The 27,592-nt window shown below is 40.9% G+C and overlaps 2 protein-coding genes across 4 annotated transcripts in view; one reads left to right on the top strand and one right to left on the bottom strand.

Moving 5' to 3' along the window:
- Positions 1-27,592, top strand: part of GPR155 (G protein-coupled receptor 155) — a 222,358-nt gene that overhangs the window by 54,388 nt on the left and 140,378 nt on the right. The gene's annotated exons all lie outside the window — the stretch shown is intronic.
- SCRN3 (secernin 3) lies at positions 32-27,592 on the bottom strand. Of its 3 annotated transcripts, XM_056110330.1 has the most exons (9): positions 27,520-27,592; positions 27,323-27,394; positions 23,990-24,157; positions 21,627-21,808; positions 20,440-20,639; positions 16,777-16,989; positions 6,367-6,529; positions 3,836-4,016; positions 32-1,574 (listed from the first exon to the last, which is right to left on the bottom strand). In XM_056110330.1, the coding sequence occupies exons 3-9, from the start codon at positions 24,146-24,148 to the stop codon at positions 1,404-1,406; spliced, it is 1,269 nt and encodes a 422-aa protein (XP_055966305.1). In that variant the 5' UTR covers positions 24,149-24,157; positions 27,323-27,394; positions 27,520-27,592; the 3' UTR covers positions 32-1,403. The 3 variants fall into 3 exon arrangements, with proteins under 3 accessions (XP_055966305.1, XP_055966307.1, XP_055966304.1); XM_056110332.1 differs by lacking the exon at positions 27,323-27,394 and having other exon boundaries at positions 27,520-27,587; XM_056110329.1 differs by lacking the exon at positions 27,520-27,592 and having other exon boundaries at positions 27,323-27,507.

The raw sequence follows: 27,592 nt of genomic DNA, 5'->3' as shown, positions 1-27,592 counted from the left end.
ACAAAACAAAGGAAATAAATGAGCTGTCAAGTCATAAAAAGACATGAAGGAACCTTTAATGCACATTGTAAAATTAAAGAGCCAATATGGTGAAGTTACATTCTTTACAATTCCAGCTATGTGATATTTTAGAAAATAAAAATTATGGAAACGAAAATATTAGTTGTTGTCAGGATTTTAAAAAGGAAAAGAGAGGGCTGGAGAGATAGTACAGAGGGTAGGGTGCTTTCCATGCACACTGCAAACCCTAGTTTGATCCCCAGCATCCCAGGTGGTCCCTGGTACACCCAAACCAGGTGTGATGCCTAAGGACAAAGCCATGATACATGATCAGGTGTGGCCCCCCTCTCCCACAAAAAAGGAAAAGGAGCAGACCGGGAGAGAGCTTAAGGGGTGGAGACCATGTTTTGCAATTTGTTCTACAACACTGGTTGGGAATAGCCCCACATACATAATTCAATAAATAAAATGAGGAGGGGTGAAAAAGGAAGATATAGGGGATTTTTTAAGCATTTAAAGTGCCTTGCATAATAGTATAATTGTGATTACATTCATTATTCGTTTGTCCAGCCCATAGTGTAGATAAGACCAAGGATGAACCTTATAGAATATGGACTAGAACCTGTCATATAGGTTCCTCAAAACAACTAAAGCAGTACTGTGATGTGGAATATTGCTAGCAGAGAAGGCTTGGAAGGGAAGTGGCAGGGAGAGGAGTTACTGGGAACCCTGGTACTTTCTCTTCAGTTTTTTCTAAACCTAAAACTGCTTTTTTAATGTTTCCCTACATCCATCAATAAACCACATATCCTTAGTTCCCTCATACTAGAGAGACAGACAGACAGACAAACAGGCTCACTGGTCGGCCAGGTCTTGATAAAAACATTCTGCGTCTTGATAATAGTAATAGAAGTGCATTTACAGAACTGATACACTATAATAACTGCATAAATGTAAAACCTTTTGATAGATTAATATTTATGTGGAACACAAAAAACCTCACTTAAGGCAGTATCTTTATTATTGAGAAAATCTGCTTACTGTAACTGAGAAAATTACTTGAGGATACTATATAATTATAATAAACATAATTTCATATATTATTTTGATATTTTATGCTTTATGTAATATTGAATAATTGTGTGATTTTCAAAAGTATATGGCTAAAAAATAACACGTCTGTTACCTAAAGTAATACCTGATTACCCCAAATATATATGTCTAATTCTAATGTTGTTTTCTTTCCTGATTATTTTGGCAAGACTACATATGTGGTTTTTTAATAGTCAAAATATACCTAGATGATCTTAAAGAATAATTGGATCTCTCAAATGGCCTTTTGTCATTTGCTAAAGGTCAGAGTCTGACTTCAAGGAAAATCACTGACCATATATATAAAACCACTAAGGATTAATATTTGACCTATAAATTCTAATTTCATCTTGTGTACACTGAGAAAAAAGATTAACAATTTTATTCACATCAAGATGCTTGCTTTGAAGAATTGATTCCATCTCTTTGAATAGTTCTTTCTCCATTTTCTTCATGTTGTCCAACACTGTTTGGGCTTTTTCCTGAACAATAAAAAAATTAATACATGCACACATACACATACATAAGTATAAACCAAATTCCAACCCAACTATAGAGACAAGGTTTGTTTATTTTGGTCTCCACTTTTCATTTGGTTCCCCTCATCCTAAACCTTATAGAAAAATGAAATCCCTTAGGAAAAACCATCATCCTAGATTGCTTTAATGTGTTGACCTCATATAATCAATTATTTTTCATAGAAAAACATGAACTATTATGTACTCTCAGCAAAAAACCTAAAAGATGTTTACTGGGGGAAACTGGAAATTGAAGTTCATTTGCTATTACAGACTGTGCTGTGCCAAGTTTGGAAGACAAGACAGGACCATGAAGGCGATGAATGCTGCCCCTGGCCTCTGGAGTGGGCCTGTCAGTGTGCTTAATGGGTGCCCAGAACAGACACATGACTCTCACTCCAGGTCATTAGGTTACCAAAAAAAAAAAAAAATCTATGTTTACACTGTATCTCAGAACTAAAAACACACAGGTGCAGATGAAGCAGGAAGGTGGGGTGGTAGCTGGGGGAGGAGGGGTTGAGGGGTGGCACATGGGACTCTGCTACAAACTAAATAATAGTTATATTGACAAATTCAATGTAGAAAGAATAAAAATGTATATATTCTGATGAAGTAAAAGGAATAATAGGCAAAAAAAAATAACCACCAAGTTTTAAGCCTCAAATAGTTGGCACCTTAATACAGATCATATTACATGTGAACTACAACTAAATGGATGTTTGACTTTGAATCAGGAGCTAGAAACACTTGAGAAAGGTTATAAAATGGCCAAACTTTTTCTTCATTGCAGGATATCAATGATGTTTCTATAAAAAAAACCTTTATTAAGCACTTCTATTCCATCTAATCTATTTGATGTTCCTGTAGCAGAGAAGGAGACTAGAGGGAAAGCTGACTAGGCATGGCATGGATATTATACACCCTTTGTCTGAACACCCATCTGGCAAATACATGTGTGTGTATATATAACTATACACATACATATATGTATATTAATGTGTGTATATATGTATACACACCTATATGTGTACACACACATGCACATACTTGGTTTCAGAGATGAGATTTGGGCTATATTCATCTTCATTTACATTTAGAATAACAGGCATTTCTATTTTGCAGGGCTGGGTTTGGGGCCACACCCTGAAGTGCTCTCAACTCGGGTTTCTCCCAGCAGTACTCAGGGGTCCCTGCAGTTCCAGGAATTGAACCAGGGCAGCCTCATACAATACAAGCCCCCAAATCCTCTATTATCTCTCCAGCTACAGCATTTGTCACTTCTGTAAAACTCATTCACTATTTTAAGTCTGTGGGATGCAAAGTCACTTTCAATAAAAATTAATCAGGGCCTAAAGAGATAGGACAGGAGCTAAGGAACTTGTCTTGCATGCTACTGATCTGGATTTGATCCTGGGCACCACCAGGTGTGATCCCTGAGCAGAGAGACACAAGTAAACCCCGAGCACCACAAAGTGTGGTAAAAATAAACCCAAAATATGAATTAAATTAATCTGAGGTTGCAAAGTTAAGAATATCATATAACAGACTAGGTTAGATGTCCTGTGGCCTTTGAATTTTGTTTGCTGGGACCATTTATACTAAGCAATCTACTTAAGTGCTTACACTAAGCATTTAACATATGAAAATATGTGATATATATGCATCATTATATTATCTGTGGCGATATGTAAACGCTCATGCTACATATTCTACTTAAAACTCTTGTAGTCTCAGGTTCAGAAAAATGCAAATAATTGCCTATTCATAAGGTAGCTGTAAAATTAAATATTTCATGTAATAGTACCATGGTACATGATATATACAAGCATACAATAAGTGTTAGCTATTGTAGTTCCATCCCTGGCCCCTTAACATTTCTTCCTTTTCATCTTACTTTTTTTGGTTTTTGAGACACAAGATGTGGTGTTCAGGGCTTACTCCTGACTCTGCTCAGGAATCACTCCTGGTGGTGCTCAGTGCTATGTACCAAACCTAGATTGGCCCATGCAAGGAAAATACCTTAAACCTTAACTAATATATTCTTAATATTATATATTCTTAATCAAAAGTCAAAAATAATCTAGTTTTACTTAGTCTAAGCATCTAATACACACACATATAAATCAATTTTATAAGATGGAGAGAAAGCTGAAATAACTAAATTCAAAAATGTGACTTGAATCACAATTCAATGCTTAATAATAAAGGAGAGCACATAATCATACCTTATTTTTTTCTAGTATTTCCAATGTCTGTTGATGTTGTTGGTAGAGTGGGTGTCTCCTATCAGGCTTAATCTTAAAATTAGACTTTTTTTTAGTTGGCTCTTCAAGTTCTAATGTTGGTGAACTAGTGTCCAACAGTTGTGAAATATTTGGCACAAATATGAAAGGCTTAAAAATAGATCTAAAAGAAAAAGGTCTTTATTAAATTAGCACATGGAGAGGTAACATTGTTATCCTAAGTTTTCTAAGATTTCAACTAGTTAGAGGTATCTATTAAAACACTACCTACTAACATTTTTCGGACACACCCGTTACGCCTGTCTCTATCATCCCTAGTATACTGGGATCTCCTCTAGGTCGGAACCATGTGCTCCTTAGCTTTACATTCACTTGAACAACCTGGCACATATGAAAATAGCAGACTATGGGGGTATGATGCCTCCAACAAGTCAACCTATACCTGCAGGATGAGTGCATCAGCAGCCTGATGGTGTCTTCAGGCTTTCTAATACCCTCAAATTGCCTTTGGCCGGACCCCAACAACTTGGGGCCAAGTTTACCAAGAAATTAAATGGCCAAAAGTTAGGTATTTGGGAACCATGCCCACAAACTACCTCCAGCTCAGCTATATACGCTCATTTATTGGCCTTATTTCAGAGACCCATAAATAAATCTCGAAAGAGATCAAAAGCCACAGTTAATCTCAGATCTGTGCATGGCTAAATGTGACTTTATCAGGTAAATAAAGAAATAAAATAAAGAAATAAAAATAAAATAATAAAATATCGGGTAGGGAAAGAAAGACCAGGGTAAATCAGAGGGGGGCAGGTTAGTCTGGTACCCACTCAAGCAGAGTCCCCAGCAACCACTTGCTTTCACAATCCATACTCCCGGCCCGACTCCACCGTCTCAGGACAGACCTCACCAAGATATAACCTGCTGAAAACTAGGGTATGCAGGTTTTGTGACTGAAATCTCCAGGTTTTCTCAGAGTTGGGATGGGCTACTTCCCCCCACTTCCCAATACTCCTGGAATCAGTGGCAATCACCTCCACAAACCAACTCCAGCACCACCATGTAAGCTCTACTACCAGCCTTGCTTCAGAGACCTATAAATAAATCTCAAAGGAGATCAAAAGCTGCAGTTAATCTTGGATCCAGCATGGCTGAACAGACCGGGGTAAATCGGAAGAGGGCGGGTTGGCCTGTGCCCACCCAAGCAGAGCCCCCGGCAGCCACTTGCTTCCACAATCCAAAAGCGCCGCCACACCTCCAGCCTGATTCCACCATCTCAGGACAGACCTCACCAAGATAGAGTCTGCTGAAAATTCAGGTATGTGTGTTTTGTGACTGAAATCTCCAGGCTTTCTGGGGTCAGGATAGGGTACCTCCCCTCACCTCCCTGTACTTACAGAAGCCTAGTCAGTCACATCTACACCCCCAAAGCAGCCACCAAATTGAAAAGCTATTCCAGCCTTACAGTCCCGATAAAAATACCAAATGCCCTGAACAAACACTATGATTTCTTAGCACCTGTACTGCAAATCAGAATGCACAAAAGGGAAAGAAGAGAGAGAGAGAGCAAGAAGGAAAATGCCTCCAACACAGGGAGGCTGAGAGTGGGGGGATGAGGTGTTGGGGGATGGTGGTAGGGAGACAAGGGACAACAGTGTGGGAAATGTACACTGGTGGAAGGATGGGTGCTGGATCATTGCATGACTAAAACCCAATTATGAATAGCTTTGTAAGGATCTATCTCACAGATACTCAATTTAAAAAAAATTTTTTTAAAAAAAGTAATGTGGATGGGGCTGCAGCGATAACACAGCAGTTAGGGCATTTGCTTTGCACATGGCTGACCCGGGTTCGGTTCCCAGCATCCCATATGGTTCCCTAAGCACTGCCAAGAGTAATTCCTGAGTGCAGAGCCAGGAGGAACCCCTGTGCATCACCGGTGTGACCCAAAAAACAAAAATAAATAAATAAATCTTAAAAAAAAAAAAGTAATGTGGAGTTCGTGCCCAATTCAATCAGCTTAACCAATGGCTGAATAAATAGCAGTACTCCTACATTAAAGTGAAAAAAGAAAGAAAGAAAGAAAGAAAGAAAGAGAGAGAGAAGAGAAGAGAGAGTGAGAAGGAAGGAAGGAAGGAAGGAAGGAAGGAAGGAAGGAAGGAAGGAAGGAAGGAAGGAAGACAATCGCAGACTAGGGGCCAGAGAGATAGCACAGTGGGTAGGGCACTTGCCTTGCATACATCTGACGTGGGTTGGATACCCAGAATCTCATGTGTCCCCTGAGCACCATCAGGAGTTATCCCCAAGTGCAGATCCAGGAGTAACCTCTGAGCACCATTGGGTGTGCCTAATTCTCCCCTACCCCCACCAAAAAAATAGACTAAACCTGAATGGAAAGTCTATCTGGAAACTGTTGTCACCTCTGTGAAACAAAACTTAGCTTCACAAAATCATCAACAGATTAATGACAACCCTCCACCAGGTCTTTGCCAGGCTAGAAGGTTCTGTAACTTTACCTTTCCGGATCAGGAGTGCCTGTAAAGAAGTGAATGCAAGGCAGTGTTGAGTCTTGAGGTAAAATAGAGACCATGCTTGCAGTTGTCTGGAATTCTCCTTCCATATTAATACCACTTGGCTTATCTCGGAGAATTTCCATCATCGTTTCAAAAGTTATGTTTCCTAAGGAAGTAATTTTTAAAATCATCAGGTTGATATCCTGCAAATAAAAACTATGTTCTTTATTGATAGTATATAATATTCTAGGTATAAATTAATATTTATAATGACTATAAACTAATTCCTGTTACAAGATGTTTATATAAAATATACAAAGTATCAGAACTTGATGGGTGACCCTTTTATGCACCAGAGTTAAATGTGGGAACACCAGAGCAGAACTGTATGTGATCGGGACATACAAAAGAATCTCCAAACCAAGCAGCTCGCTGTAGAGATGCCTCTGGACTTTAAGCAAGGCTGACTTCACCAGGGTGCCTCAGACAAGGCAGGCATCATCCCTCCACCTGCCCCTTAAGAACCCCCTGCGACTGCCAACTTCCAGAACTCAGTGAAAAGTGCAGGAACGCAAAATCAGTGATGACAAACTTTAGGTCTCAAGGGATAGGGGATGAACTGGTTGCTCTCATACCCTGCCCCCCACCCCCATACCCATGGGATCTTGAAGGTCACACCCACAAACTGCCTCTGGCTGCCATTTAAGCTCCTTGACGGCCAGGATTCAGAGACACACAAAAGAATCTTCAAACCTAGCAGCTCGCTGTAGAGATTTCTCCAGACCCTGATCACAATCACGATCATCCTGTTGTTTGTCACTTGCCAGTAACGTCTCCTTCGTCCTAACCCTGAGATTTTAAAAAGTGCCATATTCAAGGCTCTTTCAGGGTTAGGAAAATGAGACCCATGATTGTTACTGGTATTTGGCATATTGGGTATGCCATGGGAAGTTTCCCAGACTCTGCCGTGTGGGCAGGTTACGTTCGATAGCCTGCCAGGTTCTCCAAAGTAAGAATGAGATAATAAGATGTTGCATGGCCACAAATGCGGCCGCGCACTTCCAGGAGCTGGGTTTTATAGTCTCTGGGTCTTAGCCATTGATGGGATTACACAGACCCATCATCTCCAGACCCTAACTATCTAAAATTTTAGAATTCCAGGACATCTTATGCTATTCATAACAAGCAATACAAAGGAGAGTATGGGGGAGATTGTCTACCATAGAGGCAGGGAGAGGGGTGGGATGTGGCTGGGGACGTGGAGGGGGGAACTGGGGACCTTGGTGGTGAAAGATGTGCACTGGTGGAGGGTTGGGTGATCAATCATTGTATGACTGAAACTCAAGAAAGCTTTGTAAGTGTATCACACGGTGATTAAAATAATAATAATAATAGTAATAATAATAATAAAATTAAAAATAAATAAGATAGACAGCATTCAGCCGAAGAGAAGGACAACATGGAGGGCGGGATCCACAGATCCCGAAGGGAAAAAAAAAAAAACAGGTTCCAAAAAGAGCCGAGATCATCGGGAAGCCCCAGATGGGGTAGGTACCGCATTCCGCCTCCCCCAGATGGAACCCCGGTGACCAGAAGCCTCTACAACCACAGCTCGAGTATGCGGGAACTAGGACTTTTCCTCAAATCTGCCGGGACTACAACTCCCAGGTAACCTCAGATTCCAGAAGTCACGCCCACAGCCCGCCCCCCAGCACCATATTTACAGCATTCAGCCGAAGAGAAGGACAACATGGAGGGCGGGATCCACAGATCCCGAAGGAAAAAAAAAAAACAGGTTCCAAAAAGAGCCAAGATCATCGGGAAGCCCCAGATGGGGTAGGTACCGCATCCCGCCTCCCCCAGATGGAACCCCGGTGACCAGAAGCCTCTACAAGCACAGCTCGAGTATGCGGGAACTAGGACTTTTCCTCAAAACCACATAAGCGGCCGCGCGACATCTCTCTATATACAAAGTGATCCATGGGAAGTAAACCACCCAACGTTTCTCTCTGAAAATCATAGTTAAGTTTGGAGCACGGCCACAGCCCCAGAAACACAAGGACTTAATGCATAACCCAGCAGCTTGGAGCAGAAAAGTGAACGGGCTATGCGTTAATCCAGGCCATCATGACTGTCCAGAGGGGAAAGGGTGTTGCCCCATTCGCCCTCTCCTCTCTGGAAAGAAAGATGGCGGCCACATGGGAGCCTTGTGAACAGCAGGTATGAGCCGGGGGACTGGGGGCGACTAAAACCTCATGGGAAAGGGGGCGTTTCGGTCTGCCCTTCACACCCTACCGAGGCCACCAGTTGCCCCCCACTAGTGGTCTCCAGCATAGCCACGACTCCAGAGCACAGAAACCAATTTCTTAACTATCTGACTTTCAGTAGAAATACTTCCAGGGTCAATAAGTAAAATAGCAGAAATCCAAAACCAACATATAATTCTTGAACCCAGCTGTAGAAAGCAAATCACTTCACAATGCTTTGTCAGCATGTCTGATCTGGGGGGGGGGGGGGGTAAACTCTAAATAATAGTGGTGAATCTTTTATTGAAACAATGAATCTAATCAAAGCAGATAGAGTGTTAACTAGAATTCATCTGCCCCACAGGGACTGGGAGGGGTGGGGGGTGGGGTTTTATTGGGGTTCGTCATGGTAAAAAATAAGTTTTGGTAAAGGGAAATGTGCTTGATATTTGCATGACTGAGACCTAAACCTGAAAGCTTTGTAACCTTTCCCATGGTGATTCAATAAATAAATAAATAAATTTAAAAAATAAAAAAAAATAAAAATAAATAAATAAATAAATAAATAAGATAAAATTAGAAGTGTATGTGATCCTTGGTCAATTCTCGTAAACAGGTGGAAAATGCACAAATAAATCAAAGAACATGTAAAGGGGGTATGGTGCCAGCAGGTCAATCTGTACCTGTGAGGCGAGTACATCAGCAGCCTGATGGCACCGTCAGACTTTCAGATACCCCAAAATTGCTGCTGTGCCTTTGGCCAGACCCCAAAAACTTGGGGCAAAGTTAACCAAGAAAGTAAACGGACAAAAATTAGGTATGTGGGAGACACACCCACAAACCACCTCCAGCTCAGCTATATATTTGGAGGCATGGCCTCTCTGGTTCCTGATCAAACTGCTTTACGGCCATGATCCCACAGACTCAGAAATGAATCTTGGAACCCAAAGGCTTTTGGCAGAAATGCATCCTGTTCCTGCAGTAGGTTAGTTACTGGTGCTGGGCCACTCCAGGTGGGAATAGGTTTGTGCTTTGGCCTGTTCTCCCTGGCGGCCCAGTACCACCATCCTCCAGAGGCCACTGGACAGTCAGGTTTGGGCCTGCAGTGACGAGACACGTGGGGCCTCACAGATGGGGGTGGGACCGGACCTTTCCTCCCCATCCCAACGAAACCCCAAGTCACTGCCTACAAATGGCCTCGCTGGCTCCTGATCAAGCTGATTAATGGCCATGATCCCAGAGACTCAGAAACAAATCTCAAAACCCAGCGGCTATTGGCAGAAATGCATCTGGACCGCATACACGTGGCCGCCGCCTCAGCTTATTGGAAAGTCAGGTATGAGCTGGCGGTGACAGGGCAACTGCAGTCTCCTGGGAAGGGGGGGCAGTACCGGCTGGTCCTTCATGCCCTACTGAGGTCACGAGTTGCCCCCCACGAGTGGCTCTCTGGCCTGGCCATGGCTCCAGAGGCAAAATGACTTAATCCAGAGCCCGGCAGCTTGCAGCAGAAAAGTGAATGGACCAAGCGTTAAACTACGGTGCCATGCTTCCCTGGGAGGGAAAGGGTGTTGCTCCCTTCCACCTTCCCCCCTCCCCATCCCCCGGCAACAAGGTGACCACCGCCTCAGAGCATATAGGAAAGCCAGGTATGAGCCGGTGGTGACAGGGCAACTGCAGTCTCATGGGAAGGGTGGCGGTACCAGCTCATCCTTCATGCCCTACCAAGGTCACGAGTTGCCCCCCATTAGCAGCTCTCCGGCACGGCCATGGCTCCAGAGGCAAAAGGACTTAATCCAGAGCCCGATAGTTTGTGGCAGAAAAGTGAATGGACCATGAGTTAAACTACAGCGCCATGCCTCCCCGGGAGGAAAAGGGTGTTGCTCCCTTCCGCCTTCCCCCCCTCCCACCCCCCGGCAGCAAGGTGGCCGCCACCTCAGAGCTTATAGGAAAGCCAGGTATGAGCCAATGGTGACGGGGCAACTGCAGTCTCATGGGAAGGGGGGGCAGTACCAGCTCGTCCTTCACGCCCTACCGAGGTCACGAGTTGCCCCCCACGAGCGGCTCTCCGGCACAGCCATAACACCAGACCCACAGAAACCAATCTCATAATTATCTGGCTCTTTGTAGAAATCCAAAATCATTATATGATGCTCATAACAGGCTATAGAAAATAAAGTATTTCACAATGCCTTTTCAGCAATTCTGATTGTTGGGGGGGGGGGGATTCTAAACAATAATGGTGCATCTTTTGTCAAAATAATGAATGTAATCAATGTAGAGAAAAGTTAAGTAGAAATCATCTGCCTCACAGGCATTTGGAGGGGTGGGAGGGGGTATATTGGTGTTCTTAGTGGTGAAAAATGAGTACTGGAGAAGGGAAAGATGTTTGATCATTGTATGACCGAGACTCAAACTTGAAAGCTTTGTAACTTTTCCCACGGTGATTCAATAAATAAATATAAGAAGAAAAAAAGAACATGTAAAAAGAATTTTATGCCATAATGTTTACTCCAGTGATACAGATTTATTTAAAAACTGAAGTAGGGGTAGAAGAGACAGTACCATTGGTAGGGTGCTAGCCATGCATACAGCTGACCAGGGTTCAATCCCCAACACTCCATATGGTTCCCTACAAAAAGAAGTGATCCCAAAGCAAAGAGCCAGGAGTAAGTCTTGGGCACCACTGGATGTGCATCCCCCAAAAAAAAGAACAAAAAAAACATTCTTAATTATTTGATGAACATCCTATTTTCATTTCCAAAGGGAATAACTCTGGGCTGTTTGGTGGAAATCAAATGCATTGATCTGAGTATCTGCACTGCCCTTTGTCATATGAATAGCATCTTAAAAGATGTATTCCCTATAATACGATACAAAAACAAGTAATTGTACTTTAAAAGAGAGGGAAAAAAACTTGTAACAACACTGCACCCAAATTATGGTTTGGTGACATATCTAATTAAAATAAAATTAACTTCTATACAAAACAATCTAATATTCAGCCCTAATGCAAGCTACCAACCATTTTAACTCCTGTTCTTCATAATATACTCATGACTTCAATTAAAAAAAAACTTAGAATTGGAGGAAGTACAGGTGTTGGGGGATGCCGATCGCTCGGGGGTCGTGTAACTAGTTAGCATGCCAGAGTCTCGTTTGTTATCGGAATTAACCAGACAGATCGCTCCACCAACTAAGAATGGCCATGCACCACCACCCACGGAATCGAGAAAGAGCTATCAATCTGTCAATCCTGTCCGTGTCCGGGCCGGGTGAGGTTTCCCGTGTTGAGTCATAGCACAGCGGTAGGGCGTTTGCCTTGCACGCAGCCAACATGGCCGACCCGAGTTCGATTCCTCCGCCCCTCTTGGAGAGCCCGGCAAGCTACCGAGAGTATCTCGACCTCACGGCAGAGCCTGGCAAGCTACCCGTGATGTATTTGATATGCCAAACACAGTAACAAAAGTCTCCAATGAAGACGTTACTGGGCCTGCTCGAGCAAATCGATGAACAACGGGAGGACAGTGACAGTGACAGTGACAGGTGTTAAGGCACTTGCCCTGTGTGTGGCCAACCCCAGCACCATAGATAGCCTCCTGAGCACAGCCAGGAGTGACCCCTGAGCACAGAACCAGGAATAACCACTGAGCCAAAAACCCAACCCCCTAAAAAATAGAAAATGGTATATAATTTTATAGAAGTATCTTCCTGTTAACTTTTTTTAAATGCAAGGGGGAAATGGTATACCTAAAATTAGCACTTAATATGAAAACTAAATAATAATGCAAAGGCCTACAGCCCACACCTATTTATCAGGCACACAGCTTCAACACCTAGTGAGATTTTAAAATGATTCAAATCTCAATTCCTATAAATGGTAAGTTTTAATGAAAACAGTGTCAGAACCGTAACACTGCAATAATAAAGGTATCGTGAAAATGTTTTCTATATTCAAAACCTACAATTCTCAAAATGAAAGGAGGATTTACATGATCACTTGAGGAGGATGGCTATAAGTAATCCACTAGCAAGCATTGAATAAGTACTAAGACTGCAGTGGCAGGGTTCATGAAAATGAATGCAAAACACAGGGTGCAATTTCACAGCAATTTAAACTAGTTATTTAAAATACATGAGTGAATATAGATACAATTTGGATATACATGCAGCACAGTTAATAGCTATCAGACAGGAATAGGTGGAAAGAAGAGAGGCAGGCTCTTCCATCTAGAAAAATAACAGGAAAAAATTAACCATAATGTACTAGTCGGCAATTTCTCATGAAAGTATCAAAAAGACATTTACTCTTTGGCTAAGCATAGAAAAACTGGATGAACTGTACTTTACATTTGGGGAGAAATGTTCCATGCTACATGCATCTATAACTATAATCATGTGTGCATTTCAAATCCATTTATTTGTAGTTAACAATTATTGTATGATAGGCTAATTTATAATTGTCTTTTTTCTTTCTATTGCCCGATTTCCATAAATCTTCGGATTCTTAACATTTTCCTCTCCACCTTCATTATGAGTAGTTGTTTCACTTTTTCAAGACTATTTACTGGGGCTGGAGGGACAGCACAACAGGTAGGGCGTTTGTCTTGCACGTGGCCAACCTGGGTTCGATTCCCAGCATCCCATTTGGTCCCCCAAGCACTACCAGGAGTAATTCCTACATGCAGAACCAGAAGTAACCCCTGAGCATCACTGGGTGTGACCCAAAAAAAGGAAAAAAAAGGGATATTTACTAATTTTGTGTCCTGAATCTTTAAGTGCAGTGTCGGGTGGGAATGTACAGAACAGTGATCTTAAATAGTGCAAATAGTGTAAATAGTTACACTATTTACAAGTTTTTTACTGAAATTAGCCAAAAAATTCTTTGTTACTATATTCAACAAAACTTAAGCACACACACACATTAGTTTAAAACACTGATCAAGTGCTAAGAGAAAAATTAGGATAAGTAAAAGTTCATTCTTGGGCTGGAGCGATAGCACAGTGGGTAGGGCGTTTGCCTTGCACGCGGCTGACCCGGGTTCGATTCCCAGCATCCCATATAGTCCCCTGAGTACCTCCAGGGGTGATTCCTGAGCGCAGAGCCAGGAGTGACCCCTGTGCATTGGCTGGGTGTGAACCAAAAAGGTTCATTCTTTTTCAGCTTCATTGAAGACATAAGTGAAGAGCGCACAAATACAGTTTCCTTACTTGTAAAATAATACGCCTACTTTACATGGTTGTTTAAAAAGGACAACAATCATAGTCAGCATAATGTTTAGCTCTTGAGATGTTTTAATAAAGGAAAATAGATGTGGAAATTGCAACTCCTAGCATTATAAAAAATATAAGCCTAAAATTTAAATTCTTGTAGCATTTTCTACATATTCAATTGATTTAAAAATATAGTTTAAATTTAAAAAACCAAAAATGATGAACTGGAATGGAGAATTGTACAGGTAATGGCCCTTGCGTGGCACGTAGCCATCCTTGGTTTGATCCCAAATACTACATATGGTTCCGCAAGTACAATCAGGAACGATCCATGAGCACAGCATCAGAAGTATGCTCTGAGCACTCCTGGGTTTACCCCCCAAAAAACTAAAAATAGCAGCCGAAGTAATAGTATGGTGGGTAGGACACTTGCCTTGCACATGGTTGATCTGGGTTCAATCCCCAGCATCCCATATGGTACCCTGAGCAGAGCCACGAGTAAGCTCTGAGCACTCTCTAGTGTGGCTCCAAACCAACAACAATTAAAAAGACAATAAAAAAAAACTATAAGCAAATTAAAATGATTAACTAACATTAGGAACTATAGAAAACTTAAAGGGCTGACAAATAATACAGGAGTTAATACACTTGCCTTGCATGCAGCTGACGCCCTTTCGTCCTCAGAACCACATATGGTCTCAGGCCCTGCCAGGAGTGATTTCTGAGCATAATGCCAGGAGTAGCCACTAAGCACCGCTAGGTATACCTTGCTCCCCTCAAAAAAAATAAATAAAAGGAAGAAAGAAACTATATCTTTTATTATTCTGGAAACTAACATACTAGATTTTTAGAACATTAAAAAAAATAATGTTCAAGCATTCTAAAAACATTCTGTCACAAACATTTTTCTGCCCTACCACATAACTAACAATAATTTGTTTATTAAATGAATGCCTGAAAAGCAAATATCAATCATTTACTGATCTGTCTCTGAGTGGCTGTTTTCTAACTACTTTATAATATCATTTTACCCTTCAAGTAAGGGAGAATATGTCTATCATAAATTTATTGGAGGATAACCCTAGTGGTAATTATCTGGAACAGTAACTGCCTAAGCAAAATCACTTTTTTATACAATAATAATTAACTTTTATTTTTTGGATGGGAGGTAAGGGGCTACCCCTGGTGATGTTCAGGGGTAAGTTCTGGCTCTCTGCTCAAGAATCACTTCTGGTGGGGCTCGGGGGACAATATGTGGTGCCAGGGTTTGAACCTGGGTCAGCCGTGTGCAAGGCAAGTGCCCTACTCACTGTAGTATCTCTCCAGAACCTACAAGTTATTTTTCTGTTATTATCTGCTAGCAAGACACAAAAGCCTACTAGAAGATTTTGGGGGAGAGTCCCAACAGCAGAGCTTAGAGGGTTACCAGCATCACACCTAGCACGATGCTGGGGGGTATGTGGTACTGAGAGAGAACTCAGGGTTCATCCATGCTATGCAGGCCTCCAGCCCTCTGAGCTCTCTCTCTCCCTGACACCTGTAAGGGCCTCTTTTTTTCAATTTTATGACGACACCCGGTGGTGGTCAGAAACTCCCTGCTTTGTGTTCAGAGGTCACCCCTGGGTGCCTGAGGGATCAAGCAATGCTGGGGATCAAGCCAGGGTCTCCTGCATGCATATACATCATTAAAGGAATTAACAGTACATTAGACAATGCTGAAAGAATGAACAGTGAAGTTGAGAACATAATAGAAGAAACTATCCATTGTAAATATAGAAGCAATCATGCATCACTGAAGGATAGATTATGTTCTGAGAAAATGCATAATGGGCTGATTTCGGCATTGTGTGATCATCACAGAATGTAACTACAAAAACCCAGATGTAGACAGCCCAATACATACCTAGGCTGTAAGCCTTTTGGGACTACTGTCAATTTCATCAAGTCTACATGTCCCAAAATGACTTTAAGCGACATGTATCTGAATACCCATACAATTTAAATGTTTTCAATGGCATTTATGTTGCTTGCTTAAAGCATAATTTCCACATGGCTGGGAAATTTGAATAAAAACCTAATTTTTATCAGGTCAAATATTCACATATGGGTGTGTATAGAGAGAGATATGCTACTTCTAAACTAGCATTTGTTTCTCAGTACAGCCAGGTAACCTCACCTACATCTACAAAATACTTGTAGCTCAGACTTCAGTTGCTCATGATAGTGTATACTGACCCACAGACTGAGACAGCAAACTCTTCAACTTCACATTAGGACTCTAAATAGGGAGAAAGTAGCTTTTTTTCCCCAATATATGCCAGATCTTACTAAGAAGCCCAGTTCTTACTTCAAAATGGGTCCTTCACCTAGGTACCTACCCATGCTTTAAATCAATTCAACCCACACCCACTTCTGACACAAAGGAAGAAAACTGCAAGGGGAGAAAATATCATGAACACCTAAGTCTCCTCTGTTCATTTCTAGTACCTGGTGACTTCTTCTGCATCAGAACCTAGCTATACCTGTCATATAATATTTATCTATTTTGTTGAAATATGTTACTCAGTATTTCTGGAAATTTGGAATGAAAAAGGAAGTTCATATTATCTTCAGTGTGTCTTCTTTGAAATAAGAAAATTAAAAGATAAATGAATGAAAGCTGCAGCAATAGTCAGAGAAGGCTGTCTCCATGTTTCAGTGAATTCTGAGGAGTAATCCCAATGAGGGTAAGAATATCATGAAGATTTGGAAGAGGGTTTGAGGATTATGAATCTGAACTTGTCCTTCAAAAGGAACGTTACTCTCTCACAACTAAGTAGCACTTGACTAGAAAAATACCTACAATATCACATTTTCAGTTTTAATAAAATGATGTCTTTACTAAGAATGATTCCTTATAATACATCTATGCAAAATAAAGTGGCTTTCATTGTTGTTATCTTAATGCTAAAATTACCTTTGTGTTTATTTAGCAGCTTGTAACCTTCACAATATCTGCCTGATGAAATCAGCAACTTGGTTGTATCAAGATAAGAGTATGCTGCAGCAAAATCGAATTCCTTTTTGCCATCCCACCAACCTTTCTGCTTGGCATAGTTTCTCATATCTGGGTGTTCCCGGTCAATCTTGGTTGTTATAGAGAGCTGATTTGAAATATTACGAACTCCTTCTGTTTCCAGAGATGAGGGGGAGAGAGGGGGAAAAGTGTTCTTAGTTACTATTAAAATGTAAATATACATTTCTATAATTATGTATTTTTAATTATTTTTTAAAATCCAATCCATTATTTCAAGACAATTGTAGAATACATGCAGTTGTAAAAGTTCAACAGAGATCCTTGGTACCTTTTATTCACTCTCCCCCAATAGCCACATCTGATACACTATCATAACCAAGGGGCCAGAGATAGTCCAGCAGGTAGAGTACTTGCTTTGCACACAGTCAAACCAGATTATATCTCTGGTATCACCAGGAAGCAGCCCCTCAACACTACAGGCTATGGCCCCCAAACCAAAAAAAACCAATAATAAAGTAAAAATAGTATCATAACCAAACTGATTTAGCCAAGATAAAAAATATTTCTATCACCACAAGAATCATCTATATTACCCTTTTAAAGCCAGGTCCATTTTTCTCCCACCTCCAAATTCCCATCAGTCACAGGCAACCACCAATCCATTATCTGTTATTTCTATAACTTTAATTTCAACAAGGTTAAATGAATAAAATCATATGGTATAAACCTTTTGGTTTTTTAATTTAATTATATTTTATAAAGTTATTCACAATATTTGATTACATTTAATATTCAAACAACAATCCTACCATCATTATAGCTTCCACCACCATATTTCCATCCCAAACCTCAAACCCTGGCCCCCAGCAGAACCGAAATAATTTATTTTGTATTTCTTATTATGAATAATCCACAAACTTTTTTTAAACAGAGTAACTCTCTAAGGATTCATTCAGATTACTGCATATACCAATAGTTCATTCCTTTTTATTTTTGAATAGTATTTCATGGTAAATATTACTATAGTTTGTTTAGCCACTTACAAGTTAATGGATAGCTGGTTGTTTCCAGAGGCTTTCATTGAAAAAGCTACATAAATACTGATGTACAATTTTTTTGTATAAAGATAAGCTTTTATTTCTCTGGGATAAATATACAAGATTGCTATGGGTGAGCGGTATGGATATTACACATTATCTTTTTAAAAGACAGCCTGTTAGCCAGAGTGGCTGTATATTCTTACTAGCAAAGTTTCTTGATCCAATATCCAAACACTCCCCAGCATTTAGCATCATTTTTCATTCTAGCCAATCTAATAGAGGAATTTCCCTAATGGTTAACATATTGATCCTTTCACGTAGGATTTGGTTTAGGGATTTTTTTGTTTGTTTGGTTGGCTGGTTTCGTTTTCTTTGGCGGGGGAAAGAGAATCTGACATCCCCTTAGATGAAATATCTAAAGATATTTTGCTATTTTCTTAATTAAGAAAAAATATTTTTGGTTTTTGGGCCATACCAAGCATCGCTCAGAGATTAGTCCTGGTTTAGTGATGCTCAGGGGACCGAGCATACTGCTGGGTAACAAACCTGGGCCTCCCACATACAGAGCATACACTCAGTCCATTAAGCTCCATTAATCTCCCCTCTACCCATTTTCTAAAATGTTTTAAATTGAATCAACATGACATCACAATTACAAAGTTGTTCATGATTGGCTTTCAGTTATGTAATGTTCACATTTCTCCCTTCACCAGTGTACACTTCACACCACCGATGTCCCCATGTCCCCAGTTTCCCACTCGTCACACCCCTCTTCAGCTGTCTGTCTCTATGGCAGTCTTCTCTCTCTCTCTCTCTCTCTCTCTTTCTCTCTCTCTCTCTCTCTCTTTCTCTCTCTCTCTTTCTTGCCCTTCCCTCTCTCCACCTCCACCAACCCCCCGCTTTGGGGCCTTATGGTCTGCAATACAGTTACTAAAAGTCTACCCATTTTCTGAATCGGTTTGTTTTGACTTTTTGAATTTTGGTTGCAGTGCCCATCAGTCTCACACACTTAGTTGCAGTGCTCACATGCATCATCTAAATAGCAGACATAGAGTGGCAAGAGAAGTGGGACATATCCATCTATTTAGAATTTTGTATAGCTTCAAGCTCTTTACTGAACTCCCGTTATGCCTACATTTCTTTTGTTTCATTGATCTTTCATTCTATGTAATATTATTTGATGTATCTCACAAATTTTCTTCACTATAATTATTCTATTTGTCAGTTACACGCCCCATTTCTATTAATATTGGTTTCTGAAAAATATTTTTCCCCTTGTTTGTTCTGTTGGCAGTCACCCTTTATTTTGGCATTTGCTTAGCTTTTCCAGTAGGGGCATTGTAGCTCTTAACTTGAATATGACTTAAATATTTGATTTTCCTTTTCTCCAGGATCTTGGGTGTACAGAGGTGGTGTAAGAGATCTTCTAGGGATTTCCTCCAATCATTCACCTGGTTGGAGAGGAGCAGCATGAAACCATCACTGTTCACTCCTCTTGTGACCAGACCTATTATCTATCTGAGCTCAATGGCTGTGGTCCTAGATCCTTCTCTGTTCATCTGTACGCATCTGCTGCTGTGAGTGGCTCAGTCTGAAGAGTCTGGCCTAGATTCCGAGTAAAGGGGAAGGGATCTCAGACTCCTAAACTATACCAGCTCTCCCTCTTAATAGCCTGAGTTGCAGGTTAGGATTTTTTGCCTGCAGTTATGAGGACTGCAGAAAACTTATCATTGAAGAGGGATGGACATGTCCCACTTCTCTTGCCACTCTATGTCTGCTAAAATTACCAAGACTTTTCTCTAGCCATAATTCCCTGTCTAGGATGGTCACTTGCATCATTCTCTCCCTCCCGAAGGAGGCTGCCAGTCCCCTAAAGAGCTGCCTATAATCAATGCTCTTCCTTCTCCTGCACTGGACCACAACCCATACCACTGCAGTCCCCTCCCATGGGCCATCGTGCAGGGGAGATTTGTAGCCTAAAGCCCTGTGTACTGGGACTGGAGAGATAATACAGTTAGTAGGACTCTTGCCTTACACACGGGAAACCCGGCTTCAATCCCCATCACCCCTTACAATCCTCCAAACCCTACAGGAGTGATATCAGAGGTTTCGCACCAATGGTTGGCAGATCAGGGAGCCACCTGCCATACCAAGTCTTCCACAGTCACTAGGGTGCAGAGTTATAGCGTCAGATGACCAGTGGTCCTTCCCATTTCAGAGTCCCAGGGATCCTGAAGAATGAGGAGCCCCCAGTGTTCCATCCCTCCTTGATCAGCCATTCACAGCTTGGGTCTATTGTCTAAGCAAAAGCAGAATCTTGCCCTAGCACAGTCTACTTCTTATTTTTATGCCCCTCCTCTAAAGTTCTTTATAGCACTCTATCCCTGTATGTTCTTTCAAAGTTTTCATTTCCCCTGCAGTACAACCTTTGACTGCATGATTATAAATGCTGAAAGACAAGAGTGATTACAAATGCTGAAAGACAATTAAATGCAATGTCTGCAATAAAAAAGGATATTTTATTCATTCTAAAACAAATTAAGTCGTGAAAAGTTGTCCATACCTTGTACTTTTTCTGCTGCCCAGTACTTCCCTGCAGTCTCCAGAATCCAGGCTTCATTTCTATCAGCTATCAGGAAACTGTTGTGATAGCTAAATAGAAGTGTGCCCTCGGAACAATTGCCACCCTGACCATATTTTTCTAATAACTCGACAATGACATTGAGGGCTTTTTCAGCTGTTTCAGCTCTTTCAAGGCCAAGTCTAAAATAAAAATATTAAAGTTCTCATTTTCAAGTATATTTCCTTTATTTTCTATAAAGAACTACACGGACATGAGATTTAGATTATAGTCAAAGTAAATGTGCTTTCAAATTAAAATAAACTGAAACATAACTTTGTACACTATCCCTTTTGAAGTCAGTTTGAGATCATGAAAACAAAGTTTTTGGAGCCAAAACAGATCAATATTCAAATTCCAACTTAGTGATTCATTGGCAAGTTAGTTTTTTTTTTTATCTCTGAACTTTGTGTATGCCACCTGTGAAATAAAGACAAAAAATACAACCCATGGTGGAGCAACAATACAGGTGTTAAGGTACTTGCCTTCTATATGGCTAACCTAGGTTCAATCCCCAGCACCATATATGGTGCCCCAAGCCCTGTCAGAAATTATCCCTAAGCATAAGCCAGAAATAAGCCCTGAGTACCAGGAGGTGTAGCCCCCCCAAAAAATATACAGATAGATAACATTGATATCTTTATTTATATTGATAACATATATTTAGTTATACTGACAATTCCATGAAGTTACTGTGAGTTAGCCAAGCTGTGATAAAGTATTGTCAGTACCTAAAATATATAATTTTCAATGCCTTCCCTTCTCACAATTAATATCTGAGTCTTGAGAATGCATGCCTATGTTATGAATCATTTTCACACAAACGATCAAGTATCAAAGCCCCAAAACAAGCAAAGAAAAAAGGAAAATGAAATTTGGAATAGTTACAACGAAATTCAAAATCAAACGTTGAGGCTAGAGAGATAGCTCAACAGGCTAAGCATGTACTTCATGTGCAGGAGACCTGAGTTTAATCCCTGGCACCAGTTGGCCCTCCGAGCATTGCCATGAATGACTACCCATGACCCTAAGCAGAGTCAGGGCTAGTCCTGACGAACAGTAAGTGTGATCAAAAAACAATGTAAAAATTAAACAAACTCTATAATAAAAATACATAACAGAAAAATAACCTGACAAGGTCCATGCCAAGTAGTGCTTCTTCATTAGAAACTTCTTCTCTTCCCCACACAGCTTCATTCCCAATGCAAACTCCATGCTCATTGGCTCCCATTTCTGCTCCCCATAACCAAGCTGGACGACTAAGGACAACAGCGTATGTCTCAGGAACTTGATCAATTTCTATGTAAGTACACTGTAAGAAAGTCATATTCCAACGATAAAACCAAGAAAGAAAAGTTACATGGCCCAGATTTTAAAAATCAATCTGAAGATGTAACCAACATGAAAGAAATGAAGCATAACTACATTTAATTTTTTAATAAAATGATTAAAGTGTTTATTTTATTAATGATGAAGCATTTTTACTCATATAAGTATTTTCTGAGCATTTCCTATAACAAAACATGCTGCTAAGAGTGACAGCAGAGATGAAACAGATATAGATCTTAGTTTAAATAAATTTAAATGTGTAAGGGCCAGAGAGACAGTTCAGGTGGGATGCTTGCCTGGCATGTGGCTGACTCAGCTTCCATCCCCAGCACCACATGTGGTCCCCTTGAGCCCCACCAGAACTGATTCAAGCCCTGAACACTCTGAGTGTGGCCCAAATACAAAAAAGAATAAAAAAACTAAAATATATGTACTACTTTACAACCAAAAAATAAAGTTTAACTTTACAACCAAAAAATGAAGTCATGAAGGAAAATTAATAAGAGGAACTAATAAAAGCTTAATAGCTTCTAGTTGTATACTCTGGAATCATTTTGTACAAAAAGGTACAAGACAAAACATACTGAAGATATTCTCAATCTCAATGAGAAATATTTATTGATAAATTAGATAAGTACTTCATGAGATCCCATATGGGACTTATTTATTTATTCGTTTATTTATTTATTTTGCTTTCTGGGTCACACCCAGTGATGCACAGGGGTTACTCCTGGCTCTGCACTCAGGAATTACTCCTGGTTGTGCTCAGGGGACCACATGGGATGCTGGGAATCAAACCCGGGTCGTCCACGTGCAAGGCAAATGCCCTACCCGCTGTGCTATCACACCAACCCCCCATAGGGGACTTATATCAGGGTCCAGAGAAGCCCGTGTCATGTGGGGAAGTAATCCATCTGGTATGTGCACATCAATGTAAATAAAGAGAACAACGGGTTTATGGAGAGGCTAGATGTAAATATGAAGAGTTAAAATAGAAATGAATCCAAGATGATTAGCCTCAACAAAAAACAATGACCTAAAGAAAACATCTGATATTTAACAATACTAGTAAAATCTTAAGATATTTGTAATAGCAACATAAGCATAATATAAAACTTTTACTTTAAGTTCCCTGTTTTGACCATTGTTTGACTTTTGACTTTGAGCCACACCTAGAGGTGCTCAGGGGTCAAACGATTGAATCAGTATTGCTGCATACAGAGCATACACCCTTTGCACTATCTCCCTGCCCCCTTTTAAGTTCCATAATAAATGGGTTTTAAAATTAAAATGGCAATAAATACTGAAATCATACAAATACAATTCTATCATGTGCATGCCAATAGTGAGATCACGGGGCCTGATTAACATTTTTTTGGGGGGGGTGATGAAACTGCTAAGTCACAGATTCTGGAATGTCTTTTCTTAGAATAGTTTCTGTCCATCAAACTTCAAGTGAAACCAAAATTCCAGTGAACCTTCCTTAGTCTCTGGTCTGAATGGACTACTCCTACTGCTGTTTCCACTTTCTGCTTCTACTTAAGTTTAGTATTTCAGTCATCCTTCTTTATAAAAGCGTAGTGCTTGCGGGGCTGGAGTGATAGCACAGTGGGTAGGGTGTTTGCCTTGCACGCAGCCAACATGGTTGACCCGGGTTCAATTCCCAGCATCCCATATGGTCCCCCGAGCACCGCCAGGAGTAATTCCTGAGTGCATGAGCCAGGAATAACCCCTGACCATTGCCAGGTGTGACCCAAAAGGCAAAAAAAAAAAAAGTGTCGTGCTTGGAGTTTCCAGGGTTTCCCCCTGCATTGCTGGAGGTCTACAGGGTGCTGGAATAGAACCAGGATCAGGCATACTCCATTTCAGACATGCACCTTGAACTATCTTCTTGCTGTAGATTCTTGACATTTGGAGGGTGAGGGTATTTGGTACTCAAGGATAATCCTGTCTCTATGCTCAGGAGTCACTCCTGGTAGTATTCAAGGAACCATATGCAGTGCAGGGGCTTGAACCAAATTGGCTATGTGCAAAGCAAGTACCTTACCCCTGTACTCTCCCTCTAGTCCCAGATCTTACATTTTCAACTTCTATAGCCTCTGCCAAATAGCCAATGATAAAAATTTTAAAAACACATTACTAAGAAAATATGTATTTCGCCTACCTTAAGACGTTCTCTCTGGTGATCATGAGTTGCTGCAGGAAAATAAACTACCTCTTGTACTTCATCACAAAGTCTGTCTGAATTTTTTCCAAAAATAATCCTGTTGCCAACTGTTGCTGGAGGTAGTGCCACAAAAGTGTCACAAGAACAAGGTTCCATTTTTATAAACTAAAAAATCATATACAAGATTCAAAATTAAAATGTTAAAACATTTTAAGTATACAAATCAAAGAGTTATACTTGATGACAAACAAATGATTGTCCTACCTAAATGTGTTCAGTAAAGTTTTAAACATCATTGTACTACAGTACAAAATCAATAAAAAAATAACTTGGGAAATGAACCTTACATATCAATAAGAAAATGGAGATGATAAGCACCTTTTTTCTAGTCTACAAATCAGCTTTGTTTCATTTTGCTTTGGTTTAGGGGCATGCCCAGTGCTTGGGCTTAGGTACTCAGGGCTTATTCCTGATTCTGTATACAGGGATCACTCCTAATGGGCCTGGGGAACCATATTCAGTGCCAGGTATTGAACCCAAGTCAGCAGCATGTAAGGCAAGTGCCTTGCCTACTGTACTATTGCTTCAGTTCCTGTAAGTCTTCTACCTCTGGGATATTTTTCTACTACGGTTGTCCCTGAATCTCCTTTCACTATTGCTGCACCTGGGAATCTCTATATGTGAACAGCATTAATGCGGTATAAACCATGTTTTTCTTTATTTGTGTATCTTTACAAGTCCCCTCACAGGACAGACCTTTGAGGACTGGGAACATAACTTACAAATTTTTGTATTCTCATCACTAGAACTTATCTTATGGTAAAGTCCCAGTATTTTCTCAAATGAAATAAGTGGTCTCTTTTGAGCTAGAAAAAAAATTAAACACAGATTATAATAGGACAAAATTTTTGAAACAGGCTGAATCAAATACAAAAAAAAAATCAAATTCCAAACTGTTGATATTCCCAGGAGAAAGCTAACAAAATCAACCTGAGAGTGAACATCAAATTTTATCTTCATTTGTGATAAGCAAGCTAGAGTGTTGGGATTAAATTCATCTAGACTGAGGCTTTGTGAGTTAGATTCCCAAGGTCTCTTGCAGAAACATTTGGCAACAAAACATACTGTGACCCTATGATCTGTGTTCACAGCTTCAAATGACTACTCATACTTAGCAGTGTTTTGAACAAGCTTTATGCCAGTCATCAGAAGAAAATGCCTCGATAGAAGAAATTGAGTTTCTTTCATATTTCGAATGAGTTCCTTTATTCTGTTTGAATCTGTATAAACCTGCTTTCTCTTATTATGGGCTAGAGAATTGTCTTGGTTCTCTTATATGCTCCGAGTCTATTGCAGAAACAAAACTTTATCTCTATGTGATTATTTCACTGTCTACCTGCTTGATCTCTCATCCACTTCATCAGTTTGTAATTTGTAAAATCTTAAATCTTCATTTCTAGTAAAACACTTATGTATATCAGACTTTTTTATTTTTCCAGAATATAGACATTACTTGTAGCTTACATCTTAATTTTTTAAAGTCCCAACTGTGGAATGGCTTTCCACAAGCAATTACTAATCACTTTGAAATGAATTTAAATCTAATAAACATTTCAATTAAAAAAGAAAAAAAAAGAAAGAAAAACACAAAGAAATTTTAATCTGAAATTCCCAGGAGCATTTCTCCTTTCCTCAGTGCTGGGGTGAAGAGGTGAGGGGTAGGGGTTCACAACTACTTCTGATCTTTCCCATGTGGAAAATCATCACTAGAACTATCTTATGGCAAAGTCCCAGTATTTTTATCCAGTATTTCCTCAGTCCTGGATTGCCTTCTATGTGTCCCACAGTCACTTCCACTGTGAAATAATCCTGGCAGGCTATTAGTCTCTCTAGAACTCCCTGCCTGATGAGGCAATGTCTCATAAGGTTGCTTGAGGACTTTATAATCCATTTTTGCTCAATCCATGGAACATGGTAGACACTCAGATGATGCTATTATGGATATTACTGACAGAAGAGTAACTCTTTAAAAAAACAAACCAAAAAAACTTTATTTTCATTTCTTCCAATGGCTATCTACTCATACACATTAGCTTCCTCCCAGATCCTAGGGCTTTAAGTGCTGTTTATGGAATATCTCAAGGAATTTCCATAGTTTCATATACTCATTACAAACCACAAGGTTAGATTAGAAAGAGATGACGGACATCTCGCCTTCGTGAGATCTCCCTCAACATTATTAAATGAGCTTGTGCCCAAAAGTGCTTTTAAAGAGGTGCTTAACACTGGACAAGAACTGATAAAAGTAGGTAAAGGGATATTCTTAATAATCTTTCGGTATCAATATTGCAAACCACAATGCCCAAAAGGAGAGAGATAGAGAGAGAAAGCAGAGACAGACAAAGAGAGACAGAGACACAGAGAGGAGGAAGAGGAGGAGGAGGAGGAAGAGGGAACCTGGGACACTGGTACTGGGAAATGTACACTGATGAAGGGATAGGTGTTGGAATACTGTATGACTGAAAAGGAGGAGGAGGAGGAGGAGGAGGAGGAGGAGGAAGAGGAGGAGGAGGAGGAGGAAGAGGAGGAGGAGGAGGACACTGGTACTGGGAAATGTACACTGATGAAGGGATAGGTGTTGGAATACTGTATGGAGGAGGAGGAGGAGGAGGAGGAGGAGTAGGAGGAGGAGGAGGAGGAGGAGGAGGAGGGAGGAACCTGGGACACTGGTACTGGGAAATGTACACTGATGAAGGGATAGGTGTTGGAATACTGTATGACTGAAACCCAATCATGCACAGCTTTATAAGGGTCTATCTCACAGTGACAATAGAAAAGTTAAGGTAAAGGTAAAGGCCCTCCCGTTGATCGTCGATTTGCTCGAGCGGGCCCAGTAACGTCTCCATTGGAGACTTTGTTGTTACTGTGTCTGGCATATCGAATACTCTCGGTAGCTTGCCGGGCTAAAATAAAAATTAAAAAATTAAAGAGGCGCTTAAGCGGAATCACAGCGTCTCACGCATTCGGAAGAGGCTTGGTGGGTCCTCTAACTGCGGTAACAGCCGCCAGGGCCTCTGAGAGCCCGCAGTACCAGGGGCGATCAAGCTGCACCAGCGGGACCTGAACTTGACTAGCTAAAGAGGGTCGAATGGAAGCGGGATCACGGTCGGCGGCGAGGAGTTCCCCCAACCAGTTGAGGAGGCAAAGCAGCCAGAGCCCCGACCAGCAGCAGCGGGCACAGCACCAATTCCCTGGTTCTCGGGGGCTTGACCTTCTGTTTTTTTTTTTTTATAGGCTTTACAGAGCGCTTTTCGTTTCACGCTCACTCACCTACTGCTGTCGGGGCAAGAATTTTCCAACACACAGGTGAACGTAGATGCAGTCAAAGCTACGCAAATAGAGCTGCGTTCAGAGAGTAAACGGCACCGTTAGCGGCACGGCTGCCCCACCCGCCCGTCTCCCGGGACTGGCTGGACCAAGCCCGCTCCGCTAATCGGCACGCCCCTTCCCCTGGCCACGCCCCTCACCTGTGCGCCCAGGTACCCCACGTGAAAGGGGGGAAAAGGGACGGTGTGAGAACAGGTCAAGAAGGAGACACCG

The sequence above is a fragment of the Sorex fumeus genome, unplaced genomic scaffold (genome assembly GCF_029834395.1).
Source record: "Sorex fumeus unplaced genomic scaffold, SorFum_2.1 ptg000009l, whole genome shotgun sequence".
Taxonomy (NCBI): domain Eukaryota; kingdom Metazoa; phylum Chordata; class Mammalia; order Eulipotyphla; family Soricidae; genus Sorex; species Sorex fumeus.
This window is presented reverse-complemented; position numbering and strand designations above follow the sequence as displayed.